Here is a 24,460-nt window from a genome sequence, read left to right on the forward strand (position 1 = left end):
ACTAGGAGCATAAAAGTCATCTTGACCAAGAGACTGTTAGGGCTCTGGGAATCTCAGATTTAGAGGGGCAACAATGGGGCAGTACAGTGGCCTTGGGGTCCCTGACAGTCAGGAGTTGGAAGACTGAAGAGAGTGGGATTGGGTTCAAGGAGGCTGAGGGAGGAACACTAGTGGGGACTCGATTTCCCCCCTGGGCCATCTCTGGGGCTCAGCCTTGGGCACAGCAAAATGTCACGGGTACGGTGTGGACCCTCCCTCATCTACTTACTATGTGGAAAGTCTCTTCCATGTAGGAAGAGTCTCCCATTCTGCTAGTGAAAATAAAGGGCTAAAAATATTAGTGGAAACTGGTAGAGGGGTCTCAGTACTTCACAGTCCATCAACAAATGGCACCTCCAACTCTTCTTGGGATCCGAGGCACCAGTTATAGAATAGGCACAGGGAAGTTGTGCAGTGCCAGGCAGACCTCAGAGGAACCGGGGCAGAAGAGGAACTGGGGGAGCAGCTGGGACAAGGCTGTGGAGCTAAGGAGCTCAGAAGACAGGGGCCCTTCCACCCTGGCCACACTGTATCCCCAGGGACTGCAAGTAGAGCAGGCCTGCCGGCCATTCAGGCGAGACAAAGGCAGACAGAGAGCTCAGAGTGGGCACTCCAGAGCTACACAAAGCTGCCACACAGGCGTCTGCCCCTGGGCCTCGCTGCTTCCCATATTCTTTGACTTCATGGCATAGACTTTGTGCGCAAAAGACCACATCCCCTGAAGCCACCAGGGCACTAAAAATTCCAGCCCGGCCTTCAGCCGTTAACCTAACAGTCAGGAAGAAGTCACAGCTTTATGTTTTCATTCAATTTAGTAATTCACAGAAAGTCACACTATTGACTGCACAGGGGAAAACTGCTGGCCAAGAACAAAGATTTCTGTACAAGACAGTTAAAATACCACTTTAATGATCAACAAGGATGGTTTAATACTTCATGTGCCATGCAAGATTAAACTGGAAAAAATGATATATTTCCTTCTTGTCATTGTTTTAAAAATAAAGTCTCTGACCTTGGCTCAACCTGATCTGCGATTATAGCCTGAATGATGACCCCAGCGCTGTTCCAGTTAACACCCACTGCCTGGGGCAGGGCTCTCTAAGCATTCCCAGCTGAAGAGGGCAAGCAGGCGCTTGAGGTTCCTGGGGCCTGGTGGTGGCTCCCACATCTTGATCTCAATGTTTCTGTCACTGAAGCCTTCCACCTTGGTCTCCTCTACCAGGTTCTGTCTCCCAGACAGCTTTGACTTCTTCTGCATCATCATAATCCCCAAGTGTCCAGGTTGCTGCACTTGGGAGAAGTGTTCTTTTACTAGGCAATAGCAAAAGGCAGACAAAAAAATTTTTTTGAAGTTCTCATTCATAAATGTGTAAATGATGGGATTGCAGATGGAGTTGGAAAAGTCGATAATTTGCACGATAGCAAAGACCATCCTGATGGTGATGTTATCGTACTCCTTTTTGAAATTACCTGGAATAAAGCAATACTTTAGAATGCTTGTTTGTTTCTTCAAGAATTAAACAGACTGTGGTTCGTGCCCTGTCTTCACCACAAACTTACATTTACCACTTACAGTGGGTAAAGGCCTGGAAACTCTCAAGACCACTTGGGGAGACACCTGGTATCTGAATAAATGACCTCTAGGATGGGGCTGTGTTCTTAGGAAACTTAGCCCTGCATGTATAGCCTGGTGCCCACACATGGACTATCCTTCAAACCAAGGCTCCAAGGGTCCTGCCAGCTAGAAGCAACAGTCACCTGTGAATGTTTGCTAGTGTTCCCAGATCAGGATTACACAAAGACCCCCGCTGGGTCCTGGGTCACCAGGTAAGATTCACTGAGGGTCTGACTAAAATCCTCAGCCTCTCAAAACTATGCTGGGAAGGCTGGTTCTAAATAAAGAAGGTCTGTGAGATGCCAGTCTCGAACAGGTTACCAGGAAGAAGAACAGAGGTCGTGGGGGAGAAGAGTCACAAAGCTTCTCTTTGTCTTCATGATTATTGACAACTTGGTCATAGGTGTGACTACTTGCCTCCCACACAATGATTGGTGGTCCTCAGCCTGAAGGAACGGCATTCTGTAATTGGCATGTGATTATTCAAGTGGGGAGAACAAATCCCACAGACTCCTCTCCCATCAGCAGCCCACAAACAAGAAGCCCTCACCCGGCAAGGACACTCACTGTACTCATTCATCATGTGGATGACATGGAATGGCACCTAGCACACAGTGAAGAGGGCCACTATCATCGCCATCACAATGACCGCTCGCTTCTTCCTCCTAGACCCACAGGGAGACACTGGTTGGTCATCCTGCCCTGGCAAGGTGTCCCCGATGGCATCCATCAAGGGTGTGCTCACTGCAAGCTGGTGCTCAACAGGTGACTGGGAAGACTCTGCCACACACCTTCCTGTCAGACCACCACACAGGTGCAGCCAGAGGCACAGAGAAGCTGAGGTCCTTTGCCAAGTTGAAGGGCCAACGAAGGGTGCTTTGGATTTGAATTTAGGCTGTCTAACTTCAGCGGCCACGCTCTTGCTCACTGCATGTGGAAGACCATTCACACCCTTAACAGTAAAATGTTAATGTCTATGAAATGTGTGAGCCCCAAGAACGGAACAAAAACATAGTCCGTTATTAAGTCCGAGGAAAGAGTTCTTTATACAGGTGAGCACCAGGGGGCACCGCACACTCGGACTGATGGAAACCCATGGACTTGCTTGACCTCTCCATACTGGGCATTGCTTAGCATTCTAGGAGTCATGAAGTACAGACTGTAAAATAAAACACGTGGACTGCCAGTGTCATAGCAGTAAGTAGTGTTTTAAAATGCTATTAGTGAATCAGATCAGAAACTACAGCCTTGATACAAATAAAATATCAATAATACTAATTTAAAAAAAAATGCTCCAAATATCATGCTAAGTGAAATTAGTCAATTACAAAAACCAAAGGCCAAATGGTTTCTCTGACATGTGGGTGTTGATCCATAATTGGGGAGTGGCAAGGGAAAAATGGAGGAACTTTGGATTGAGCAGAGGGGAGAGAGCAGGGAGAGGAGGGGGTGTGGGGTGGGAAAGATGGTGGAATGAGATGACATCATTACCCTACATACATGTATGATTACACCATGGTGTGACTACATCATGCACAACCAGAGAAAGGAAAAGCTGTGCTCCTTTTGTGTACAATGAGTTGACATGCATTCTGCCATCATGTGTAACTAACTAGAACAAAGAAAGATAATAAAATACAGTGCTCCAGTTTGGAAGGATTTTCACACATGCTGTTGCATGTATTTGAGTGACATCCTTGGTGGGGAGAAGAATGGAGGTATCAGGCCCCTCTGACTATGAGTAAAGCAGGCACCTCTCTCCAGGGTGCCGGCCTACATCATGGCTGGCCAGCCTCTGAGAGAGCCCCAGGGGACCACAGGTCCTGGCACCAGCCCTCAGCTCCCACCAAACCATCTTCACACACAGATAACATTGTAACCATGTTCTGAATGCCAAGGAAGTTTCTATCTATAGCCAGAGCTTCTGTTCTGATCTCAGAGTTGGTGACCTCGCTCTTCCTGCCTCACACGCCATCTCATAAAACCTCAGACTTTATAGTCCAGCCATGCTCTACCTTTGAACAAAGAATGATGCTTTGACTAAATCACCGAGGGCTCTGGATTCCTGGCGAATGCCCCACCCGCAGCATAACTGAGTGAGAGCACTTGGAGAGAGAAGAGCATTTCATGGGACCGACATGGTGATCTTGGACATTTCCTTCCGGTGAATGATCTGGAGCACAGAGCAGTCCCCCACCCTCTTCTTGACCTGGAGCATGTAGCCATCTTGCCGTAGAAGACCAGCATGAGGAAGCAGCAGCAGCAAGAAGAGCGAGTCCAGGATGAAGGTAGTGTAGGCCCTCTGGTGCACCAGACTGGCCCACTCTTCCAGGCAGCATGCATGCTCTTGGTCATATAGGAAGTCGTACTTGACCTTTACAAGAACACAGAGGGTCAGGAGGGCCAGTAGGTAGCAGCCCCAGGACGGAAGTTGCCAAGCTCAGCTCCTCAGACTCGCTGCTGGGTATCTCCCTGAGAATCGCCTTACTCACTACTATTTGGTTATAAAGTAGTTTCCCACACAACTGCTCAAGATCTTCAGAGTTTTGTGCTTTTACTTTCAATTTTTATCTTTCTCAACTCTTATTTCCATGGTCCACAAGCTTTCAGTCAGCTGAAAAAGCACAATTAATGAAGTATAGGTTGAAAACATTCTGTGTGAGAGGCCAGCAAGCTCAATATTCACTGAGGTAATTAATTGACCTTTTCTTTCTCAGTTGCTGAGGACCAGGTCTGGAAGTTTTCAGACTTCTTCCTAGCAAGAGGTTCTGAAAGCCACGATTTTTACTACAGTTTAGAGTGGAATTAGTGGGTTGCTTGGAAAGGTATCAAAGGCCAATTGATGGATTCTGGGATGGAAGATAAATTGGACTCCAGTGGTGACCCTTTTCTCTGTCTGAATACTTACACCACGAGTAAGTTAGTTCACCTCAAATCCTGTTTTGGATGTTGTTGTGGTTTGGATCTGGATTGTCCCCCAAAGGCTCATGTGCTGAAGGCTAGTCCCCAACACATCAATGTTCAGAGGTGGGACTTTGGGGACATGATTGGATCATCAGGGCTTCATCCAGTGATGGAGTCACAGCCACATGGACTATTGCAATGGTGGAAAGTGTGCAAGGTGGAACTGGGAGGAAGGAGGCTCTGTGATGTGCCCTGGAAAGGTATGCATTGGCCCAGGCCCTTCCCCCCCATCTCTCTCTCTCTCTCTCTCTCTCTCTCTCTCCTCTCTCTCTCTCTCTCTCTCTCTCTCTCTCTCTCTCTCCTCCTCTCTCTCTCTCTCTCTCCCTCTCTCTCTCTCTCCCTCTCTCTCTCTCTCTCTCTCTCTCTGTGCTTGCTGGCTGCTACGAGGGGAGCAGAGCAGCTTCACTCTGCCATGCCCTTCTGACATGATGTTTCTGGGCCTATGATTAGGCCCAAAAATAATAGAGTCAAGAGACCATCAACTGAAGCCTCAGAGACTGTGAACCAAAAGAAATCTTTTCTCCTTTAAGTTGATTCTCTCAGGTATTTTAACACAGCAACAGAAAGTTCACACAAATGTGATGCTTGAACAAATGAATATGTGAATAACTGTCAATTCTATTTCTTGTAGGATTTTCCCTACTATTTCTGAAAGCTTGATTGGATTTCTCAATTCTTTTGACCAAATTGTTCATAAAAATGTTGACCAGTTCAAGGATAAGGGAATGCCAGATGGAACTTTTCATGAAATGGACACGTGGGCACTTTAGTATATTTTAGGGATAACCAAACAAGCAGATAAGAATTGTGTTGCAGAGTTCACTGTAGTGTTATCTCATCACAAACATTTTCATTTTTGTCCATAATGATAACATGGGATACACGTCAATTGATTTCTCAGTATCAGGATATACTCTGACTCCTGACTGATCTGTTGGCCACACTGAGACTCAATTTCATCATTTATAAAAAGATATCAGAGAAACCCACCTGCCACAAGTCAATGCATGTTGTTAAAAGGCCTGAGTGCCCAGTACAGAACATGCTCTTTAGTAAATGGCAGTTCTCTCATCAGGCAGCCCAATTAAAAGAACTGAGGTCAATTTGAACTCTTGGGGCTAATGGGTTATTTGTTGCTAAATGGATGATTAAAAGACATCTAATTTAAAAACTTATCTTCTAGATAAAAGACACTGTGGTTCAAAGGGGTTAAACAATTTGCTCACATCTACAGGCTACTTGTGGAAAGAGCAAGGGTGTGAACCCAGCTGCCTGACTCCAACCATCATATCACGTCACCCTCATCTGTCTTGATGTGGCCGCACTAAGTGTTAGTCTCCTTGTCTATGTGCTCACAGATCCTCTGCTCAAGAGCCCACTCGAGCACTGCACACCACACTGAAGTTCCGGGATCTGTCATGTTACCCTTCACATGGATCCCGATGGAACAGGCTCGCCTCCTGACACCCTCAAACCACTTTCTGAAAGGCCCCTGACAGGGGCTGCCTGACCACATCTACAAGTCTCTGTGATGTGCGGCCCCTGGTCTTTCTGGTATACAGGTCTGCACTCTGGCGACCACGGGCATGTGCTTCTGTGACCTGCCCTCTTCTCTTGGGTGTTTGTTTCCTTCAGTTCTAACTGGGAGTCCATCTCTGCCCCTTGCCCTGCAGCAAGCCTCCACACCACCCTCCCTTTCCCATCAGTTCCTGTTGTGGTCAATTCTCTGTTGTCATCTCTTCCATCAGCCTGCTCCACGCCTTAGCAGTCCCAAGGCAAATCGGACAAGTCTAAGCTATTTTGTAACAAGAAGTCCCTCGTGACATTTCCTCTCAAAATCAGCCACTTGAACTGCTATTGCCTAGATCCTTCCACAGAACACTGGTTTCTCAGGATGCCTATCTGTGCTTTTCCCCGAAGGACTCCTGATGACGAGAGCAGAGCTGTTTCTTAACACGGCCTCACAGGGATTTCCCCATAGTTTGGTGATCCCACATCCACCTGCATTTCTCCTACTGGCAACAACTTCCTTCTAGAGCAACAGTGCTCTCTGGCGGGCAGGCTATGTCAGCAGACCCTACTGAGGAAGAGAAGAGGGACAGGCAAGACACTTTGGTGTCCCAGCGCAGGAGCGGAGACTTGAGAAGGGAGGTCCTTGCTCACAAGGTATCTGCTTCCACTGCCACCACCCAGAACACCTGGTCCCCACCTGTGGAAGTCCATGCCCAAGCTTCAGCCTGATGCCCTGGGCCCACAGCTCCTCCAGCACCTTTCCTGAAATGACTTCATACCAGCTGCTGCTTGTGTCCAAGTAAACTTTGACATGCTTTCCTGCTGTCTCTTTCTTTGGGAGGTACTTTTCCCACAGCAGTGCCCCGTGACTGGTATTCCTGTGTTCTGCTGCCTCTAAGGTAAGATAGTCCTGAGCCTCCCATGCAGGCTGCCCATGCTGCTTTCCTGTCTGCTGCATCTGCCTATTGGTGGGAAACCTCCATCATCTGCCTGGACGAGTAGGTCCGGAAGCCATGCTGTGTTCAGAACTAACCACCTGCCATGTCCAGCCTGGACTCACTCTTCTCTTCTCCCCAACATGAAACTTCACCCTTGGTGGGAAAGGATGCAGGGTTGCCACCTGCTTGTCACACCCCTGCCACAGAGAGGGCAGGTCTGTGATCCAGGGAAAAACGAGATAACATGCCTGAAAACAGAAACAGCTGGGATGGTGTCCATGTCCACTGTGGCCTGACAGTGACTTTAAAAAGGATCCAAGTGGAAGGAACAGGATTTTGAAAAGAGAGCATTCATTCGTAGAAAAGATCTTAAAAAATGTCTTATTAGTTTAGAAAATGATGTAATGAACTATAATGGCATGAAAGTAACTGAGGAGCATAAGCACTCTGCCTGTGACGAATCTGTTCCAAGGTGGGAGAAAACCACATTAGTGGGCATGTTCAGTTTTACAAAAGAAAGTCTGTCTCATACAGTCATGCTAAAGCATGGTCCCACAGGCTGCAGCAATTGCATGCCATCACCCTGATTTCCTACACCAAATTGTGTCCAGAGGATCCACACGCCTGTCCCCATACAGCCTGCAAGTTTCTAGCTTTGCCCAGTGTGGCTTTTGGGCAGGGCTTTATGGGCCCCTGGATCCTTTCATACCTCAGCTGTGTCCTACAGGAGAGTGGGGTACAAATTTAAAATGGCCCAGGTCAGAACTGCCACACATGCTATGGCTGAGGTCCACAGGGCAGTAGACCATGGTATCCCATCACTGGAAAGCACTCCCAGCAAGGACCAGGACTGTTGGGTCCAGAGCCCTGGGAGGGGCTCCAGTCTCCAGCCTGTCCAGCTTTGGTGACTGGAGCTGCAGCACAGAAGCCACCCACTAGCTTAGAGACGTCAGAAAACCCTGAAGTGGACAACCCTGGCGATTTTAACTGCAGACTGAAGAAGAGGACCATAATTACTAAATTCTTCTACAAAGGTGTGAGCCCTGCCTTCCCTAGATAATGTCCTCTCCATCACCACCCACCTGTCATATGACAGGCCTCTGCAGAGTGCAGGGAGTGGAGACACAACCCCAGTGCCAGGCCTAGGGAAGAAGGGAAGAAGTGGTGGGCAAACTGGCAGGAGAGAAGACCAGTCATGTCCCCTGGGGTTTCTTTTGGATTCATGGGAGGACAAAGCTGGCCCTGAGGAAGGACACTTGTCCCAAACAAGAGAGACTGAGAAGAACTGAAATGCTGCAGGAAAGAGAGTGAGCTGCGCCCAGCAGACAGAGGAGAGGGGAAGTGCGAGCCCAGCAGCCAGGAGGTGGCCTTGCTGTGAGCAGCCCTGGGGGGCCATCAGGCCCTGCCCAGATATGCTGGGGGCTGCGGGCTGCTCCTGTCCTGCCTGAACAGCACTGTGTTCTCATTGTTTTGTTCTTTTTATTCATTGAAAGGAGATTATTTGTGGATTCACAAGTAGCAGAGATAAATGATATGGCAGAGAGCCCCTGTGCTTCTCTGCCCAGTCTCGTACAACAACATTCTGCAAGTGCAGTACAATGTCACAATCAAGATTTGACCTTCACATGGTCCCTTGATTTTATTCCAACTTCCTGGCTTTTCTTGTGCATGCTGTGCATGATTTTATTACCAGCTGCACAGTGAAGACTCTGAGCAGTTCCAATTCCTCAAGGGTCCTTCTTGCTGCTTGTGACCATGCTTATGATCACGTTGATGAATAGTTTGATCCCTCATATCACAGTGAACTTTTCCATGGATCCTGTGATTATGTGGTCAAGATCCTCAGGCATCTACATTTTGCTCTGAAGTCTACCATACTGTTTTTTGCTTTATATATGGGCCATGATTTTTTGGTAGAGTATTTTCCCTGGAGTTTTGGATTGCATTTATTTTTGCAGTTGGAAGAAGAAACATGTACTTTCCATCAACAGTACAATGGATAAAGTACAGGCTCCTAAATTCGGGCTGCCTGGGAAAGCATCAAGGGCCCACTGCTGGCTAACTGTGTGACCTAAAGCTAACAACCTAATACATTAGTCCACTCTAAGTTGCTATCACAAAACACCTGGGGTTGGGTACTTGATAAAGAACAGAGGTTCATTTGCTCAGTCATGGAGGGAGGAAGTCCAAAACTGGGTGGCTCATCTGTTAGGCTCTGGTAGAGGCCCCTTCTGCTCCATCATGGCAAGGCAGATGGAAAGGTGGCAGGAACGCACAAGAGAGGAACAGAACCATCGATGACAGATCAAGTCAGAAGCCAAGCAGAGGCCAGTCTTGCTCTGTATACCTCGATCATGAGAACTTACTCTGTGAGAACAGCACTAATCCATTCTGAGGGCCATACCCACCCAGTGACCTGATGATCACTTCACAGCCCCACCTCCGGAGTTCCACCTGTCTCCAAGGCCACAGTGAGGCCCAGACCTATGACACTAGGGCCTTTGGAGAGTGCTCTGGAGCCAGATCCAGACAGCAGCACCTGTCTTCTCTGGTTCTGGGTTTCCACACCTATAAAATATAGATGAGGACAGTGGTATGTGTCTTGTAGGATCCTCAGCAAGCATCTGCCTGAGGACAGTGGTTGGACCCCCTGAAAACTTACTCACAGCTATTGGCCATGCCAGTACTGCCAGCAGCAGCAGCATTGGCAGTGTCTGGAAGGCGTTGGCCCAACTCCCAGCATGCCACAGTGCTGCTTAGGCTCAGTTGAGCATCTGGCCTCCTGGGACTTTGTTCTGGAAGACCATCAACTTCCAGTTCTGATGACTGCAGTCTATGCTCTGTTTCATTTTCTTCTTATCAGCTGCTGCTACAGCTGTCTTCTTTAAACTGGGTTTGTAAGAATTCCTTCTTCAGTTCCTTTAATTTCACAACTTCTTATCCCTTGTGTTTTATTCTTGTCTTTACATGAATCTTTTCCAAATATCTTCTTCAAGATAAAAAGCAAGCCACCTCCAGCTCCTGGGCCTCTGCACGTGGCTGTAGCTGGGACTTCCATCAGTTTGCCTTCCTCAGGAGTGCTAAGATCTGCTTTCTCAACCTCTGGCATCCAATTGCTGTTGCCGTTGCCAGTCTGGTTTCCACTTGACTCTGGGTTGATCTCCTTGCAGCTGGGACTCTGGGAAAGTGAGAAGCGTGTGTGGCTGCCTCCTCCTCCTGGGGCCCTGGAAGTCTTCTGCCCTGGAGACATCACCGCCTCATCTCTAAGCCATCTGGTGCTTTGGTGGGGAGTCCCACTGATCAGAGGCTGGGATCCTGGATGGATCCTCCCATGGGCACACCTTCTGTTCATATGGATTGTTTTGTTTGTAGATTCTGTCTGTGGGGATGCATTTTCTTTTTCTTCCAACACTTTTATGTGTAATTTCAGCGATCATATATTTTTTGCTTTTGAGGGCTTTATCTTGATCTTGAAAAATTTCTTTTCAGAGCAGCTTGTTGGTGACTTACTAGGTCAGGATCTTCTTAAACCCAGATGTCCCCACTTTGTGTCAGGAACCCACCCTGAAAATGAGGCAGTCAGTGTGGGTGAACCATTTCCCTTAACTTAAGACTCTGAAGAAATTCCAACATGTTTCCTTACATGTAACGGAAACAGACCTGAGGGCTAGAACCTGCTGACCACCACTGGCAGGGAAAGTTAAATGTGGACACTGACCTGGCAGCTCGGATCTTGAGGGGCCTTGTTGGGTCTTGACACATGGAACCCACCTGCCTTCATACTGCACACACAGTGCTGTAGATGTTGACTATCTCCAAAACAATATGCAGGTTATTGAAATGACAATCAAAATCCTAGAAGAAGTTTTTTGGAAGTTGAAAATGCATGTACAAAAGTAAAGGTCCCATACATAACTACCTCAACTCATGAAATGAAGGACAAAGGGGTGGAAGAGTTTTCCTTTGCAATATTCAAATATGCTGAAAGCATTTGCAATCAACACTAGTCCTGGACAGCTGGGGAGGTTGGAAGTGATGTATGATCAGGCAGTCCCACGAATCCCTGGGGAAGAGGCGAGGTGTTCATTGGTGGTGTGGAGGAGACTCTGTGGAGAAAATGAGCTAGGGTTCCTGTGTTCCATTTCAGGCAGAGTCAGACTCCAGGCAGATGAACTTCCCAGTACTAGCTGAGCAGCAGCTCAGAGAGAAGTTAAGAACAACTCAGGCCAGCTGACCATGCAGACATGCAGCCAGGACAGAGCAAAGCAGAGAATGTGCATCAGCAAGGACTGCAGCTTCCTCTGCAGGTGAGAGGAATGAAGACAGGAATGGAGATTTGTTTTAAATATATATGGATGTGATGAAACAGGAGAGAATTATTGCCCCAATGATAATGATAGTGTATTATTAATCCATCACCATGAACCTGAGATCCATGATGGGGCAGGTGTATAGGGAGCTGGGAAAATAAGGAGACAATAGGTAAACAGTTTTGCAAGAGAGGTAGGGGGAATTGATTGGGGATTTTTTTTTTTGTGTGTGAGAGCTTTAATGGCACAAAATGTTTATAGCTACAAGTTATACATGTATTGTAAACTTATTTAATGATACAAAATGCTAACTAAATAGATGAAGAATGCATATTCACTTTGGCTAAGTTAACTCCAATAATTTCAATAACTGGTTCATTTATAAATTCATCTCACTAAGTCTTCAATTTTCTTTTTTAGTCTAGTAAATAATTTTACTGCAATCAAGGTAACTTGCTACACTTTTCAATGTGCAAGGTTGTGCAGTTTTGCTCTTGATGTTATTCACAAATATTTTAAGCCAGTTTTCATCAAACATAAGAAAATTAAACCTGCCTTTTCAGCCCCAGTTTGTAAACAGGTGTAAAGCTTTTTAAACATTAATCTCAGAATTTCAACTGTTCATCGTCGAATTCTCCTTTCCAATCAGACAATGTGTTTTCATTCAATAAAAGTCTAGAAGGAGCATAAACATTCATCCCATGTTAGGGCTATTGATAAATACTGCAAGAGCTCCTCTCATGGTTAAGTTCAACTGTGATGACGTAGTCATGTCTGAAATCATTTTCCATAAGGGCAACACTAAACTTTTTTTCAATGTTGAAAAAAAATCATAAATATATCCCAAATCTAATGGCACTACTGATAAACTGCTACTGAATTTAGAAAGAGGGCAATGTATTGCCTATAAAAAGTCGCTCTTAGAGTATAATTTTCTTCTTCTCTCCCATACTACCAATTATAATGCAAATTGTATTGTTAGAGCAGTTTAGTTCTCTTTACCAGCCTCTCCAATTTTATTCAGATTTTTCAACAAACAAACAAACAACAATAACAAAACTAGTGGACCATCAGATTTACTTTCTTCCCAAAGAAATTCAAACATGAAGACTTGAAATAAATAGGTTAGAAGGCAAATCAAGTGCTACCAGTTTAAGAGTAAGACAAAAACAAGGTAAAATAAAAAGATGTCCAAATTTATTTAGATATCAAATGCTAGAAAGAAAAAAATAATTCAGGAAACTATTTTGGATATATCACCTTTCTTAAAGATGGTCAGCTATGTTCTCAAAAAAAGCTAGAAACTAATTTTTTGTTTAATCTGTGTTACTTTCCACTGTAACACATTAATTTGTACCAAACTTGATGTGAGAAAGAAGAGTTAGTTTCTGCAAACTGGCAAAACTGGTTGTCATAGTGATTTTTATTCAAATCAACCTGATGCATTTTATAGATTGCTAGTTTTAAAGTTTAACAATGGTTCTCTAGATATTCAACAGCAATGTCTATATCATAAACAATAATAGTTTTTACATATAAAACATACAGTAGAATTCTTCAGTCATGCTGTATGTTTTGAAATTCAATAAAATCTACTTAAAATAATTGGCAATCCTAATGCTTTCTAACAATTTGGTCCTAAAAGCTTCACATTTTAGAAATAAATGAAAAAGCATGTCATTGAAGGAATCTGCTGAGTGTTCTGGAACGTCAAGAGTTTAACATAACTGAAAGACTGCTATGTGAGAAAATCACCAGCGCCCATGGAATTCCAGGGACCACCTTGGGAAGAAGCACAGTAAACACCAGCAAGGGAGGGACCAGAAGGAAACGAATGGCATCTTTCCAGAACTTTGCCAACTGTTCCCACAACCCAAGTCTGTTTCTCAAAGTTGCACAAGTGCTTGGAATAACTCTGAAGCAATCTTCTTCAGAGTTTAAAGGCTTCAGAGTATAAGTGAAGCTTCCTAAAACAAGAAGCCTATGTTAACACCACAAAATGGACTCACTCAAGTCTCTTCTTAGAGAAAAAAAAAGAAATAAAAAAATGTAAAGTCATGAAAAATTCACATGCAGCTAACACATGAAAATACCAAATACACATAAAACTCAAAAGCAATTTTGCATGTCTAGGCCTGAGACGTTCCTTATCAGAAATAAAGATTCCCTACCATAGAAAAGACAGCATTTCAGCATACTAGTATTAAAATCTGCTGATGTATCTTAGTTCTTCCTTTATTTCCTACCTATCATTTACATAGCCCGCCTCCTGCAAATTAAAAGACACTATTAGGAGGCTTAGGAAAATAGTGGTTTAAAATAATTTTTTTTATTGCCCAGGGTATTTTTTTTTCTTGTGTCTTGCTTTTTTTGTTTGTTTGTTGTTTGGTTTTGGGTTTTTTTTTCTTTGGTTTTGTTTTGTTTTGTTTTTTGTTTTTGCTTTCTTTTTAATAACTGTAAATTCAAACTTTGGGAAAATTGACTTTGTCTTGGAAAACAAAACAAAAACTAAACAACCAAGCATTTTATATAATTTGCTAATAACCTGATCTCATTTTTGAGATGGTAGTTACACTGCCAGAGTGTAATTCCTACCATGAATGGTACAGGTCTAATTCTGGTGGTACTAACAGGAGATAATAGCATTGTTGACAAAATTATAATCTGCTGGTGGCATTTGCGGTAAGAATGCCCTTGCAAATTTCTAAACAACAGTATATTCTGTTAGGAAATTCTAAAGTGTCTTACAGGCCAAAAAGGGAATATAATTAGTAAAATGCCTCAACTGAGTTTGAATAAAATACTGGAATTGAGAGTTACTGGACTGGATATGTAAAAATAGGGGGGAAGATTGGTCATGCTTACAATGGTTTCAAGTTCAAATAAACTACTGTGACAATACGCCACTTCACAGGCCACACGCATCTCCAGGGGCTTTTCCTTCCCTCAGTAGGTGCTGGCTGAAGGTGTGCTCAATCGCTTTCCAATATAGATGCCTAGCCCGAAAGCCAAAACATGAGAAAGGAAGAGAGATGGAATGAACACCTTCAGAAATTCTGCAGGAAAAATACTGCCTTTCTTCATGGCTCCACTTTTCCTCATGCTTAGAGACACGGAGTGCTTGGGATGTCTGAAGTGGAACTCCTTGGGTGGAACATTTTCAGGTCTACTGGACCAGTCCAATACCCAGTCTGCACTTTTCCTCAAAACCTCAACTTCCTTCTCTCCTTCTACCACTTCTTCTTCTGACTGAGAGCTATGGTCCCTGCTTGTATGCATCTCCACATCAAACATGATCTGCCCATCTTCTTGAGGTGAAGGGCTGTCACAGTGAGAACTGCCTCTTGAACTGTTCTGTCCTGATTCATGCTGTGCATCCAACAGAATCTTTTCCATGTCTCCATTGTGGATGGAGGAGGAAGAAAGTACGTGTTTCAGCCCCCCCATTCTTCCCATTGCAATTATCATTGCCATTGCTGCTATTCATAGGTAACTCCACCCAGACACTGTTGAGGCTAGTTGGCGGAGGCAAAGCCTGTTCCCCTTCCTCGCAGTTGTTGTTGTTGTTGTGTGGGGCGGCGGTGGCTCAACTAAATGGGACGACATCGTCTGGCGACTGGAAGACCTGCGGCTGCAGCAACGAGCGTCTCCAGTTCTCGGGCGGCAACACCGGAATTGGGGATTTTTAAAGCCACTGCTAGGACTTCCAGCCAGTCCATGTCTGCAGTCACCACCAGGCCGAGGCTGCCAGCTCCTTCTGGGATTTAGACTCACTTCATGAATGACGAGTTAGCAGTCTCCACCCTGTGCAGTCCAGAATTGAAGTATACTATCCACAGAAGTGCATGAGATGTTTTTTCAGTAACTGAGCTCTGCATTTATTACAGTAATAAAAATATTCAGGAAGCAACGAGGTCATAACACAATCAGAATATAACAGTTGTCCCCACTCAGCTATGATGGCATCCCATCACACTGTCATGGTCTCACCCTGCACAGACATTCCAAGTGGATAAAACACACCATTTCATTAGCAACTGCCCATGGATAAGTGCATATTTCAGATGGTTGTGTTCCTGTAAATTGCTACAACATTTCCTCTGGTTTAGTCAAGTAGTCCCAAGGGTTGGCTGAGATGGTCATGGCCATGGGGCTGCCCATGGTCAGTTGTACTTGCTGACACCTGACTCCCCTCTCGGTGACGTCTGAGCAAGCCATTGTGTACACACATTGGTCTACTTGCCACCACTATAAACACCCAGTATAATCAATCCATGAAAAGGAAAGGTTCATCTGGGACCACAACCCTGGTCCATGAGCAGTCGGCCCTGCTGCTTTCAGGGCTCGGGGGCAGGTAGCACAGCACAAGGCAGGCACCTGTCCAGGCAACACCACTCAACCATGCCCTGTCCCCTTCAGGGCTGGCCCCCAGTGACCCAAGGCTTCCCTGTGGGACTCAACCCTTCAGGCTCTGCCACCACCCAAGGCACCAGGCTGAAGACCAGGCCTGCATGTGCCTCTGGGGATGCTCAGGGGCAAGCAGTGGCATGCACCTGCAGGGCCAAGGCCCAAGCAGACGTGCTCTTCAGTGCATACTATTCCAACATAGCTCAGGCTTTGAAATTGCTAACGTGAACTTGCTGAAAGACTTCAGGATTCACCTAGAGGCTGCGGCTCCCAGTTTAAATTCACTGCCTCAGTGGGATGTTGTCCTCATCAAAATCCACCCAGAAGAGGTCTTTTTATTTTTATTTCTTGATACCAGGAATGGAACACAGGGGCACGTAACCACCAAGCCACATCCCTGGCCCTTTGTAAAAATATGTTTTATTTAGAGACAGGGTCTTGCTAAGTTGTTTAAGGATTTGCTAAGTTGCTGAGGCTGACTTTGAAGTCACGATCCTCCTGCCTCAGTCTCCTGAGCTGCTGGATTACAGGTGTGCACCACCATGCCTGGCCAGAAGAATGTTTTCTGACAATAACATCTTTCAGGTTTCAGTGTGAAAATCCAGCCACAGGACAGAGAGGAGAAAAATCACCAAATAGACCTTGTTTTATTATAAATTATCCATCTTTGGTTATTTCAGTATAGTAACAAAAAATGGACTAATTCACAGAGGAAGCCTGTCATGAAGAGCTTGGCTACTGGAACCGGGAAAAATGACTAAAATAAAGGTCTATCAACCTCTAAAAATTATTTTTAAAAAAGAGTCCATCTACCTTGAGGACATTTTCACCATTTGATAAGGGCCAGCTGGATTTGGTCATCATGAATTAGCAGACAAGTAACAGGCTGGGCAGAAATTCAGCCCCTCCTTGGTGTGATGATGATGAGGAAAACAGACTTTAATGCAAGTGGTCCTGATTACTACAGCGATGGCCTCACTGGTGTGACAGAAGCAGGGAGAAGTGTGCCAGGTGCTCAGGGGAGGCCTATTATCAGAGGCCAGTGTACTCTACCCCAAGTCCTTCAGGAGCAAATGTGAAGCACAGTGACCATAGGGAATCCATCAGCGGGTCTCCCAATTCCTGTGTGCATATGGCTCACCTGGGACTTCTGGGAAGAGAGACTCACCCAGGAGCTGTGACAGTTTGGAGCAAGATTTCAGGCCAAGGTGGTGGGCAGACACAATCCATGGTAGAGAAAGAAAAATGTACTGCAGACTAGAGATACCAATACTGTTGTCACCATGGCAACCAGGCCACAATGGTCCTAAGAGCACTTGGTGTGCTAATGTGCTGTGCTGCAGCAGAGCACCTCATCAAAGCACCCTCTCCTTTCCCTGGCAACCCCTCTGCAGGCCACACTGCACCCTGCTGCCCTTCCAGACTCCCAGGAGCCAGTCTGTTTCCTCTACTCATCAGTGGGGCAACCACTACTCATTTACCTCCTTATATTGAAAATTTTTTAAAAGCAGTAATTGTGAGCTGGGGTGCTGCTTGGAGTTGGAGAACTTGCCAGGCAGGTGCCAGGCTCTGGCTCCATTCAAACCCCCCAAAACAACTGCAATCTTCTGCAGTCCTCCAACTCGCCTCTACCTGGTGAACACGCTGCAAAATGCAAAAGTCCAGTCGAGCCCAAACAGCTAGCTCGGTGCACAATTTCAACTCCTGTCTGTCAACAGCCATTTAGAGATTTCCCAGGCCCCAGTCCCTTTTCCAAAATGTTTTCAAAGAACGGTAGCCAATTCCATTTTCCTGTAGTCAACTTCCCCTGCATCCGGAACATCTGTAGGTCAGGTTTTCAAACAATGATAGAAAAACATTAGGTCTTTTCATTTCTCTCTTTTTTCTAAAAAGTACATTTGGTATAACCCTCATCCCAGAAGAGGAAAAAAATAAAATAAAAGTGGAAACATGTAGACAGCTACAAAGAAAGTTTTTCCCTGCTGCGTTCACAAAACAAAATCCCAGGACGCTATTTTGTGGATACCCACTAGTGAATTCCTGAGATCCAGAACAGCCAGTTCACGTGGGAACAAAACACAGGACAGTGGAAAGCCCAGGCACAGAACTACAGCAGAGAGACGGCCTGCCCCAGGCTTGGCAGAAGTTGCAGGGACCAACGAGAAAAGGAGGGAGGTGGCAGCAGGAGGCAAGGAGAAACTCTAGCAGGAGTGAGGCCTCAGGAACGAGGAGGAGGACAGACTCACCAGCCAGGCAAAGAGGGTGAGTGCAAGGGCTTTCTGGCCTCATTTCTGCCCTTCTCCTGATCCTGGTCCATTCCCGCTCATTATAAAAAGGATGCAGCCCACCTGCCTACACAGCAGCCCATCAGAAGGCCACTGAGGCTGTGAAGACCGTGCTTCTGGTTTCATTTCTCTACTGCACCCTCACTCCTTGACCAAGGGGATACTTGGTGGTCATTCCATCTGCTGGCCATCTAAGCAGCCACAGTGTGTGAAGACATGCAGGTGATGCCAGAAAATCAGGACCTGGCACTTGCCCGAGAGAGACAGAGGGGGAGGTCCAGATGGGGGAGAAAGGCCACAGAGGACACAGGGCAAGGTTGTGTGGCATGGCAGGAAGGACCCAGACTGCACAATCAGTTCCCAGTTACCTGGTCCCACCTGCTCCTAGTCCAGGAGGTGCAGGAGAGTGAGATGGACCCTGAGACATGAGGCTGGCAGTGCAAGCCAGGATGCGGGTCAGGGCCAGGATGAGAGGTGGTGGGGTAGCCGTGCACCTACAGAGGGTGTGACCACCAAAGACAGGAGCCCAGCAGAGCGAGGAAGAGCCTGGGATGCTACTGGGTGCCACGGGAAAGACCTGAGTGGATGGGAGGAAGGCTTGAGAAGTGCCTGGCTCAGTAACTAGCTGGAACCTTCCAGTGTCTGAAATGCACCATTGGAGACAGAAGACAGTGTGCATGAGTGTTGGTCACTGGACTGCCTTTCTTTGGAGTTGACACTGCCTTGCTGGGGCCTCCTTGGGGTTTCTGGAGATCCCCTGACACTTACCTTTCTCTCACAATTCCATGATTGCTACAAAGTAGCCTTGATGTAACTCCAATTATTTGCAGCAAACAGAACCTTTGTTTTGTAAATAAAAAAAGCACAAATGCAATGTACATGAAAACAGACACAATCTCACTCTTGTTCATGTTGCAGAATAAACACCGATTCCTGAGAAGCCAGAAGCATGAGTACAAGGAAAAAATGATGGCCATCAACTTACTCCAAGACTGAGAATCTCCTGTGTGCTGCTGAAAACCCTGGTGTGCTGAGCATGAAAGTGCTGGAAAAATAGAACAAAGCAGCCCTGGACCTCATGGAGCTCCCATTCCAGACAGCAAGTGAACGAGGTCTCCAGAATCCAAAGTTTGGATAGTGCTTCCTCAACACTGAAAATGTAATTTGAATCAAGCTGAATTTGAATAATGTGTTCATTGAATTAATCTCACTGTTATACCTAGAGATTTATGGGCAATCTAAACTTTTTTTTTTTTTTTTTTTTTTTTGGCGGTACTGGGGATTGAACTCAGGGCCTTGTGCTTGCAAGGCAAGTACTCTACCAGCTGAGCTATCTCCCCAGTCCTTAATCTAAACTTTTAACGGTGTCTTCATCTTGCTCAGAATTCGGTTTATTCTATTTGGTCCTGACTTCCTTCATTTTGAGCAGTAGGCAAGGCAAATTTCCAAGGCTCTGTTACTCTGTCACTAAAACTGTCCTTGTAAAATACAGCACCAGTGTTTCCTCCTCAGAACCTGTTGAGGATGTCTCTTCATGAATCAGGTTCATGTTAATACTCAGATTAATTTATTGGGGCATATAAAGGGGCACTTGAACACTGAGTCACATCCTCAGCCCTATTTTGTATTTTATTTAGAGAGAGGGTCTCACTGAATGCTTTGCCCTCAGTTTTGATGAGACTGGCTTTGAACTCATGATACTCCTACCTCAGCCTCCCGAGCCACTGGGATTACAGGTGTTCACCACCACACCCAGCAGAAAAAATTCATCTAATAAAATTTCTCTTCATAAAAACAAATGCTTCGAAGGCTGAATATTGTCTCTGATAAGCGGATGCTGATCCATGGTGGGGCCAGGGTAGAGAAGAATGAAGGGACTTTGGATTGTACAGAGGGGAGTGAGGGGGAGGGGTGGGGCAGTGGGGATGGGAAGGATGGTGGAAGTGATGGACATCATTGCCCTATATCCTGTGTGATTACACGACTGGTGTGACTCTGCACCATGTTCAGCCAGAGGAATGAGAGTTACGCTCATGAGTTTTATTGTCATGTATAGCCGATTAGAACAAATACTACCCTGCAAATAAACAGATACTTGATTGCTTCTGGGTATCTTAGTAAAGAAAAAGAAATTAAAACCAGGTGCACAATTTCTGCTGCTGAGCGGCTTGGTGGTCACTCTCACACCAGCCACTGTGGGGTTCTGTGAGCATGTTCACCTCAGGGTCCACATGTGTGCAGGCCACGGAGAGGCAGTGGGCCAGGGTCATCTCCATGAAGGCTCTCAAAGGATAATCAGCAAATGTCCCTTGCTGGAATTTGTCCTTTAGGCCCCAAACCAGCACCAGAGTATGAGGGGAGTGGTGGTGGACCATGCTGCCCAAAGTGGATGGGGAAGTGAGGAAGCCTCTTCGAAGAAGTGCCCAGGCTCCTGTCCTGCATGACTGTGGCAGGCACCCACCCAGCAGCAGAGTCCTCGGGACACAGCTCTCGCCAGCTGCACTAGCTCAGGCAATGGGCCAAACAGGACCAACCATGAGACAAAGGCCATGGCAGCCGCTCCTCCCATCACAGCCCCAGTCCCTGCTCGCCAGGCTGTGCCACTTTCACAGCGGGTGGAGGTACGCCTCTGTGGTTTGTTTCTGGGTTCCATGGTGACTCACTTTAGCACAGAAGTGACGTGAGTTCAACTCCCAGTCCTGGCTCCTGAGGTCCGCATCAGCTCTCTCCAGGAGGTGGTGCCGTCTCCAACAGACTATGGGCTCCCCACTGGGAGAGGACAGTCCCAGGCTCTTGGGCCCTCTCCTGCAGAGGTCAGCTAACACAAGGACCTGTCAGGTCATCAGACGAATCAACTCTCCAGTGACCCACAGGAGACTAGCCTAAGAGCCACCCAGCCAAGCCCAGTCAAACCTGCTGCCCCTCCGAGGCCACAGAAACAGTGGGAGTCCCCTGGCTTCTGAGAGGCCCATTCTGAAGAACAGAAAAACCAACACACTGCCTCCTCTACACCTCCACTTGGCATTTAGACCGAGAGGAATCACAAGCTCAGCACAGGAAAGCTCTGTCAGGGATCTGGCACTCATGCCGTTGTGCTTTCTGCTTCTCCATGGTGTAGGGCAGAGCTCTAGGGCCCTCAGCAGCCCAGATGGAGCAAATCTGTGCCTCCATGAGGACATCGACTGACGACTGTCATGAAACTGACATTACCGTTCAATGGTGCCTGAGGCTGGTGGCCCTGGAGGTGCCTCATGTTTGTTTCCATGAATAAGCATGGGCGTCCACAATGCCAGCTGCCCATGGTAATGATCCACACTGGGGAATCTGGCAAAGGGGTTTGAGGGAGCTGTCCCACACACTAGGAGGCAGGCCCAGGCCAGGGACTGCTCCTGGTTGGCATGGGTGAGGGGATGCCCCACCCACATCTGGGTGGCCTGGAGACACCCAGGCCTTGGGGAGCTGCAGAGGCAGCAGCCCCAGCAGGTCTCTGCCATGGAGCCAGGCCTACAGATGCCTCCTGCTCTGCAACCCACAAAAGCAGCCCTGTTGGTGCACTATGCACATGGGATTAGTTAGAATCCTCAAGATCTGAATATCAGAAGAAAATACTCTTGAAGTGAATTGTTTAATATTTTAGCATAAATAAGCTATCAATAGATAGAATGATCACACTTATTTTGTGTAGATGCCCATTGTACATATCAGAGATTACTAATGGTGCAGTGACCGTGTTTTTTTTTTTAACTTTCTCTCATTCTTTTTGGATATAAATCCGCTCCACACACATATGTGCATAACATTTTAAACAATGAACTTTTTTCTGTGAACAACCCTAACATCCTGTCTGTGGGTCCCTAGTGGCAGGTCCTTATCCCTCACGGGGTGAAGCAGGTCCAAGAGGCATGTCTAAGACATCCCAAGTGACAGATAAGGAAGCTGTGCCAGAGGAAGCCAAATGGTTGCCCCAAGTCAGACACTACTCTGCCAAGGTATACCATTAGCAGAGCGACTTACATCTCATTTTGACCAGGAAGATATTTTTTAACATTGATATTATTTTCTTACGTGGGTTGAAAAGGATTTTCAAGGGAGACTTTAATCGGTTTAAAAAAAAAGAAAAAAGAACTACCTGCTTCATACTGAAATCAAACTGGAAATAAGACTTCGAAAAGTACTAATGCTTTTTGTTGAAAAAGAGCATGAAACAAAACTTGCTTCTTTCCCATACTTTCTGCTGCTCCACCAGCCTCTGGAGGGTGGCCTCAAATGTCCTGTTACAGCTTCTCTGGCCTCCACCAGGTCTGGCTTCATGCCAGGAAGTGACAAACATATATCCAGAGGACATGGTGATAAAGAACCATGGATGGAATGAGAGGTGAGGCTGTCTGAATCCACCATTGAAGCTCCTCTGCACCACACCCAGTCCTCTTTCTCGCAGGATGTGGGAGCTTCCTGTTTTCCTGAGGAGCACACTGTCTCTCTGGTTGACAGGAAATTTCTTAGCAACCCAGCCACAGGAAGAATAAATTCAGCTATAGTTTTAATTTTGCAAAGACAGGTTTAAAAAATCTAGTAAGTACTGGTTCTACTACTTCAGATTAACTATTAGAAATCCTTAATTAAGGACAGGAAATGCAACAAGGCAGCTTCTTCCAAATCCTTCCTAGAAGCCTGAACTGAGGGAGCTGCTGAAGTGAAGATCCCAGACTGCTCATGGGCCTCTGGTAGTCCCTCAGCAGAGAGAGGTACAGACGTGGGAGCACCAGGGGACTACAGAGAGAGTGGCCAGCACCCACTCCATGACAGCAGAGGGAGATGCCAGTGTCCCATCCAGGCTGGGACAGAGAGATGCCAGCTCAGGACTGAGGTCTAGAGACAGACACAAAACAAATCCCTGATGGAGCACATGTGTACACAGAGCTGGGTTCCCACAGGTAGGAAACAGTCCCATGAGGATAGCAACAACTCTGTGAAACATGTGCATCTGCCCATCTCCACCATCAGCACACTGCCCTGGTCCCTGAGTAGGACTGACCCACCTCCTGTCTGACCCCATCTCCACCATTAGCACACTGTCCTGGTCCCTGAGTAGGACTGCCTCACCTCCTGTCTGACCCCATCTACACCATGAGCACTCTGTCCTAATTTTTATTTCTTTACTTTTCTTGTTCTCTTTTCCTTTTGCTTGCCTGTTCCCTCAGAGTCTCTTTCTCCATTTTTTGCATGCTAATATCCAATTTCTTCTGATTACACTCTCACCCTTTCTATTTTCTAGAACTTCTATATAATCTTTTCTTATCCCATTAACAGCCACATTCTACATCCCTGTGCATCCTCTTTGTCCTCCATTAGAAATTGCAGACCTTATTGCAAACCTGTTTGTTTTACCGAAGATAATATTTGAACTCACTTTGTTCACTATGACAATTTTGTTATTGTCCCCATAGGGGCTATTTGGTCTAGGATTGCATAGTGTCTGATTTGGGCACTGATAATATTGATCTCCCATTAAAGAAAGGGTTTTGGAAACCTATAGGGCCACTATAAGCCTTTAGGGGGAAATCTGCAATACCCCAGATCTGCACTGCTAGAGGGGAAGATACATGAACAACATGAAAAAACAAGGGAAGAAAATGATCCAAACAAATCTAGATTCTATATTAATAGAATCCAATGACAGTATGTTAGAAGAAATGTCAGAAAAGGACTTCAGATTATACATGATTAAGATGATTCACGAAGCAAAGGATGAGATAAGAGAGCAAATGCAGGCAATGAATGATAATACCAATAAGCTGAAAGAGCACCTACAGGAAGCAAAAGATCATTTCAACAAAGAGATAGAGATTCTCAAAAAAAACCAAACAGAAATCCTTGAAATAAAGGAGACAATAAACCAAATAAAAAACTCAATGGAAAGCTTCATCAAAAGTCTAGACCACTTGGAAGACAGAACCTCAGACAAGGAGGACAAAATAATTAATCTTGAAAATAAAGTTGCCCAAACAGAGAAGATGGTAAGAAATTATGAACAGAAGAATCTCCAAGAACTATGGGACATCATGAAAAGACCAAATTTAAGAATTATTAGGATTGAGGAAGGCACAGAGATGCAAACCAAAGGAATGAACAACCTATTCAATAAAATAATATCAGAAAATTTCCCAAACCTGAAGAATGAAATGGAAAATCAAATACAAGAGGCTTACAGAACACCAAATGCACAGAATCACAAGAGATCCACACCAAGGCACATTATAATGAAAATGCCTAACATTCAAAATGAAGATAGGATTTTGAAGGCCGCGAGAGAAAAGCATCAGATTACATATAGGGGGAGACCAATACGGATAGCAGCCAACTACTCAACCCAGACTCTAAAAGCTAGAA

General features: G+C 45.8%; 1 protein-coding gene and 1 pseudogene across 1 annotated transcript; both read right to left on the minus strand.

The window, feature by feature from the left end:
- Positions 1-1,108: 1,108 nt before the first annotated feature.
- On the minus strand, positions 1,109-10,318 carry LOC124961246 (pyroglutamylated RF-amide peptide receptor-like). Its single transcript, XM_047519915.1, is given in 5 exon segments — positions 1,109-1,509; positions 2,222-2,319; positions 3,793-4,028; positions 9,509-9,636; positions 10,036-10,318. Coding segments are annotated over 5 exon segments (1,146 nt in total).
- Positions 10,319-13,971: 3,653 nt separating this feature from the next.
- On the minus strand, positions 13,972-15,159 carry LOC124962170 (BCL2/adenovirus E1B 19 kDa protein-interacting protein 3-like; annotated as a pseudogene).
- Between the last annotated feature and the right edge of the window lie 9,301 nt (positions 15,160-24,460).

This window comes from Sciurus carolinensis, chromosome 12, assembly GCF_902686445.1.
Source record: "Sciurus carolinensis chromosome 12, mSciCar1.2, whole genome shotgun sequence".
Lineage (NCBI taxonomy): Eukaryota > Metazoa > Chordata > Mammalia > Rodentia > Sciuridae > Sciurus > Sciurus carolinensis.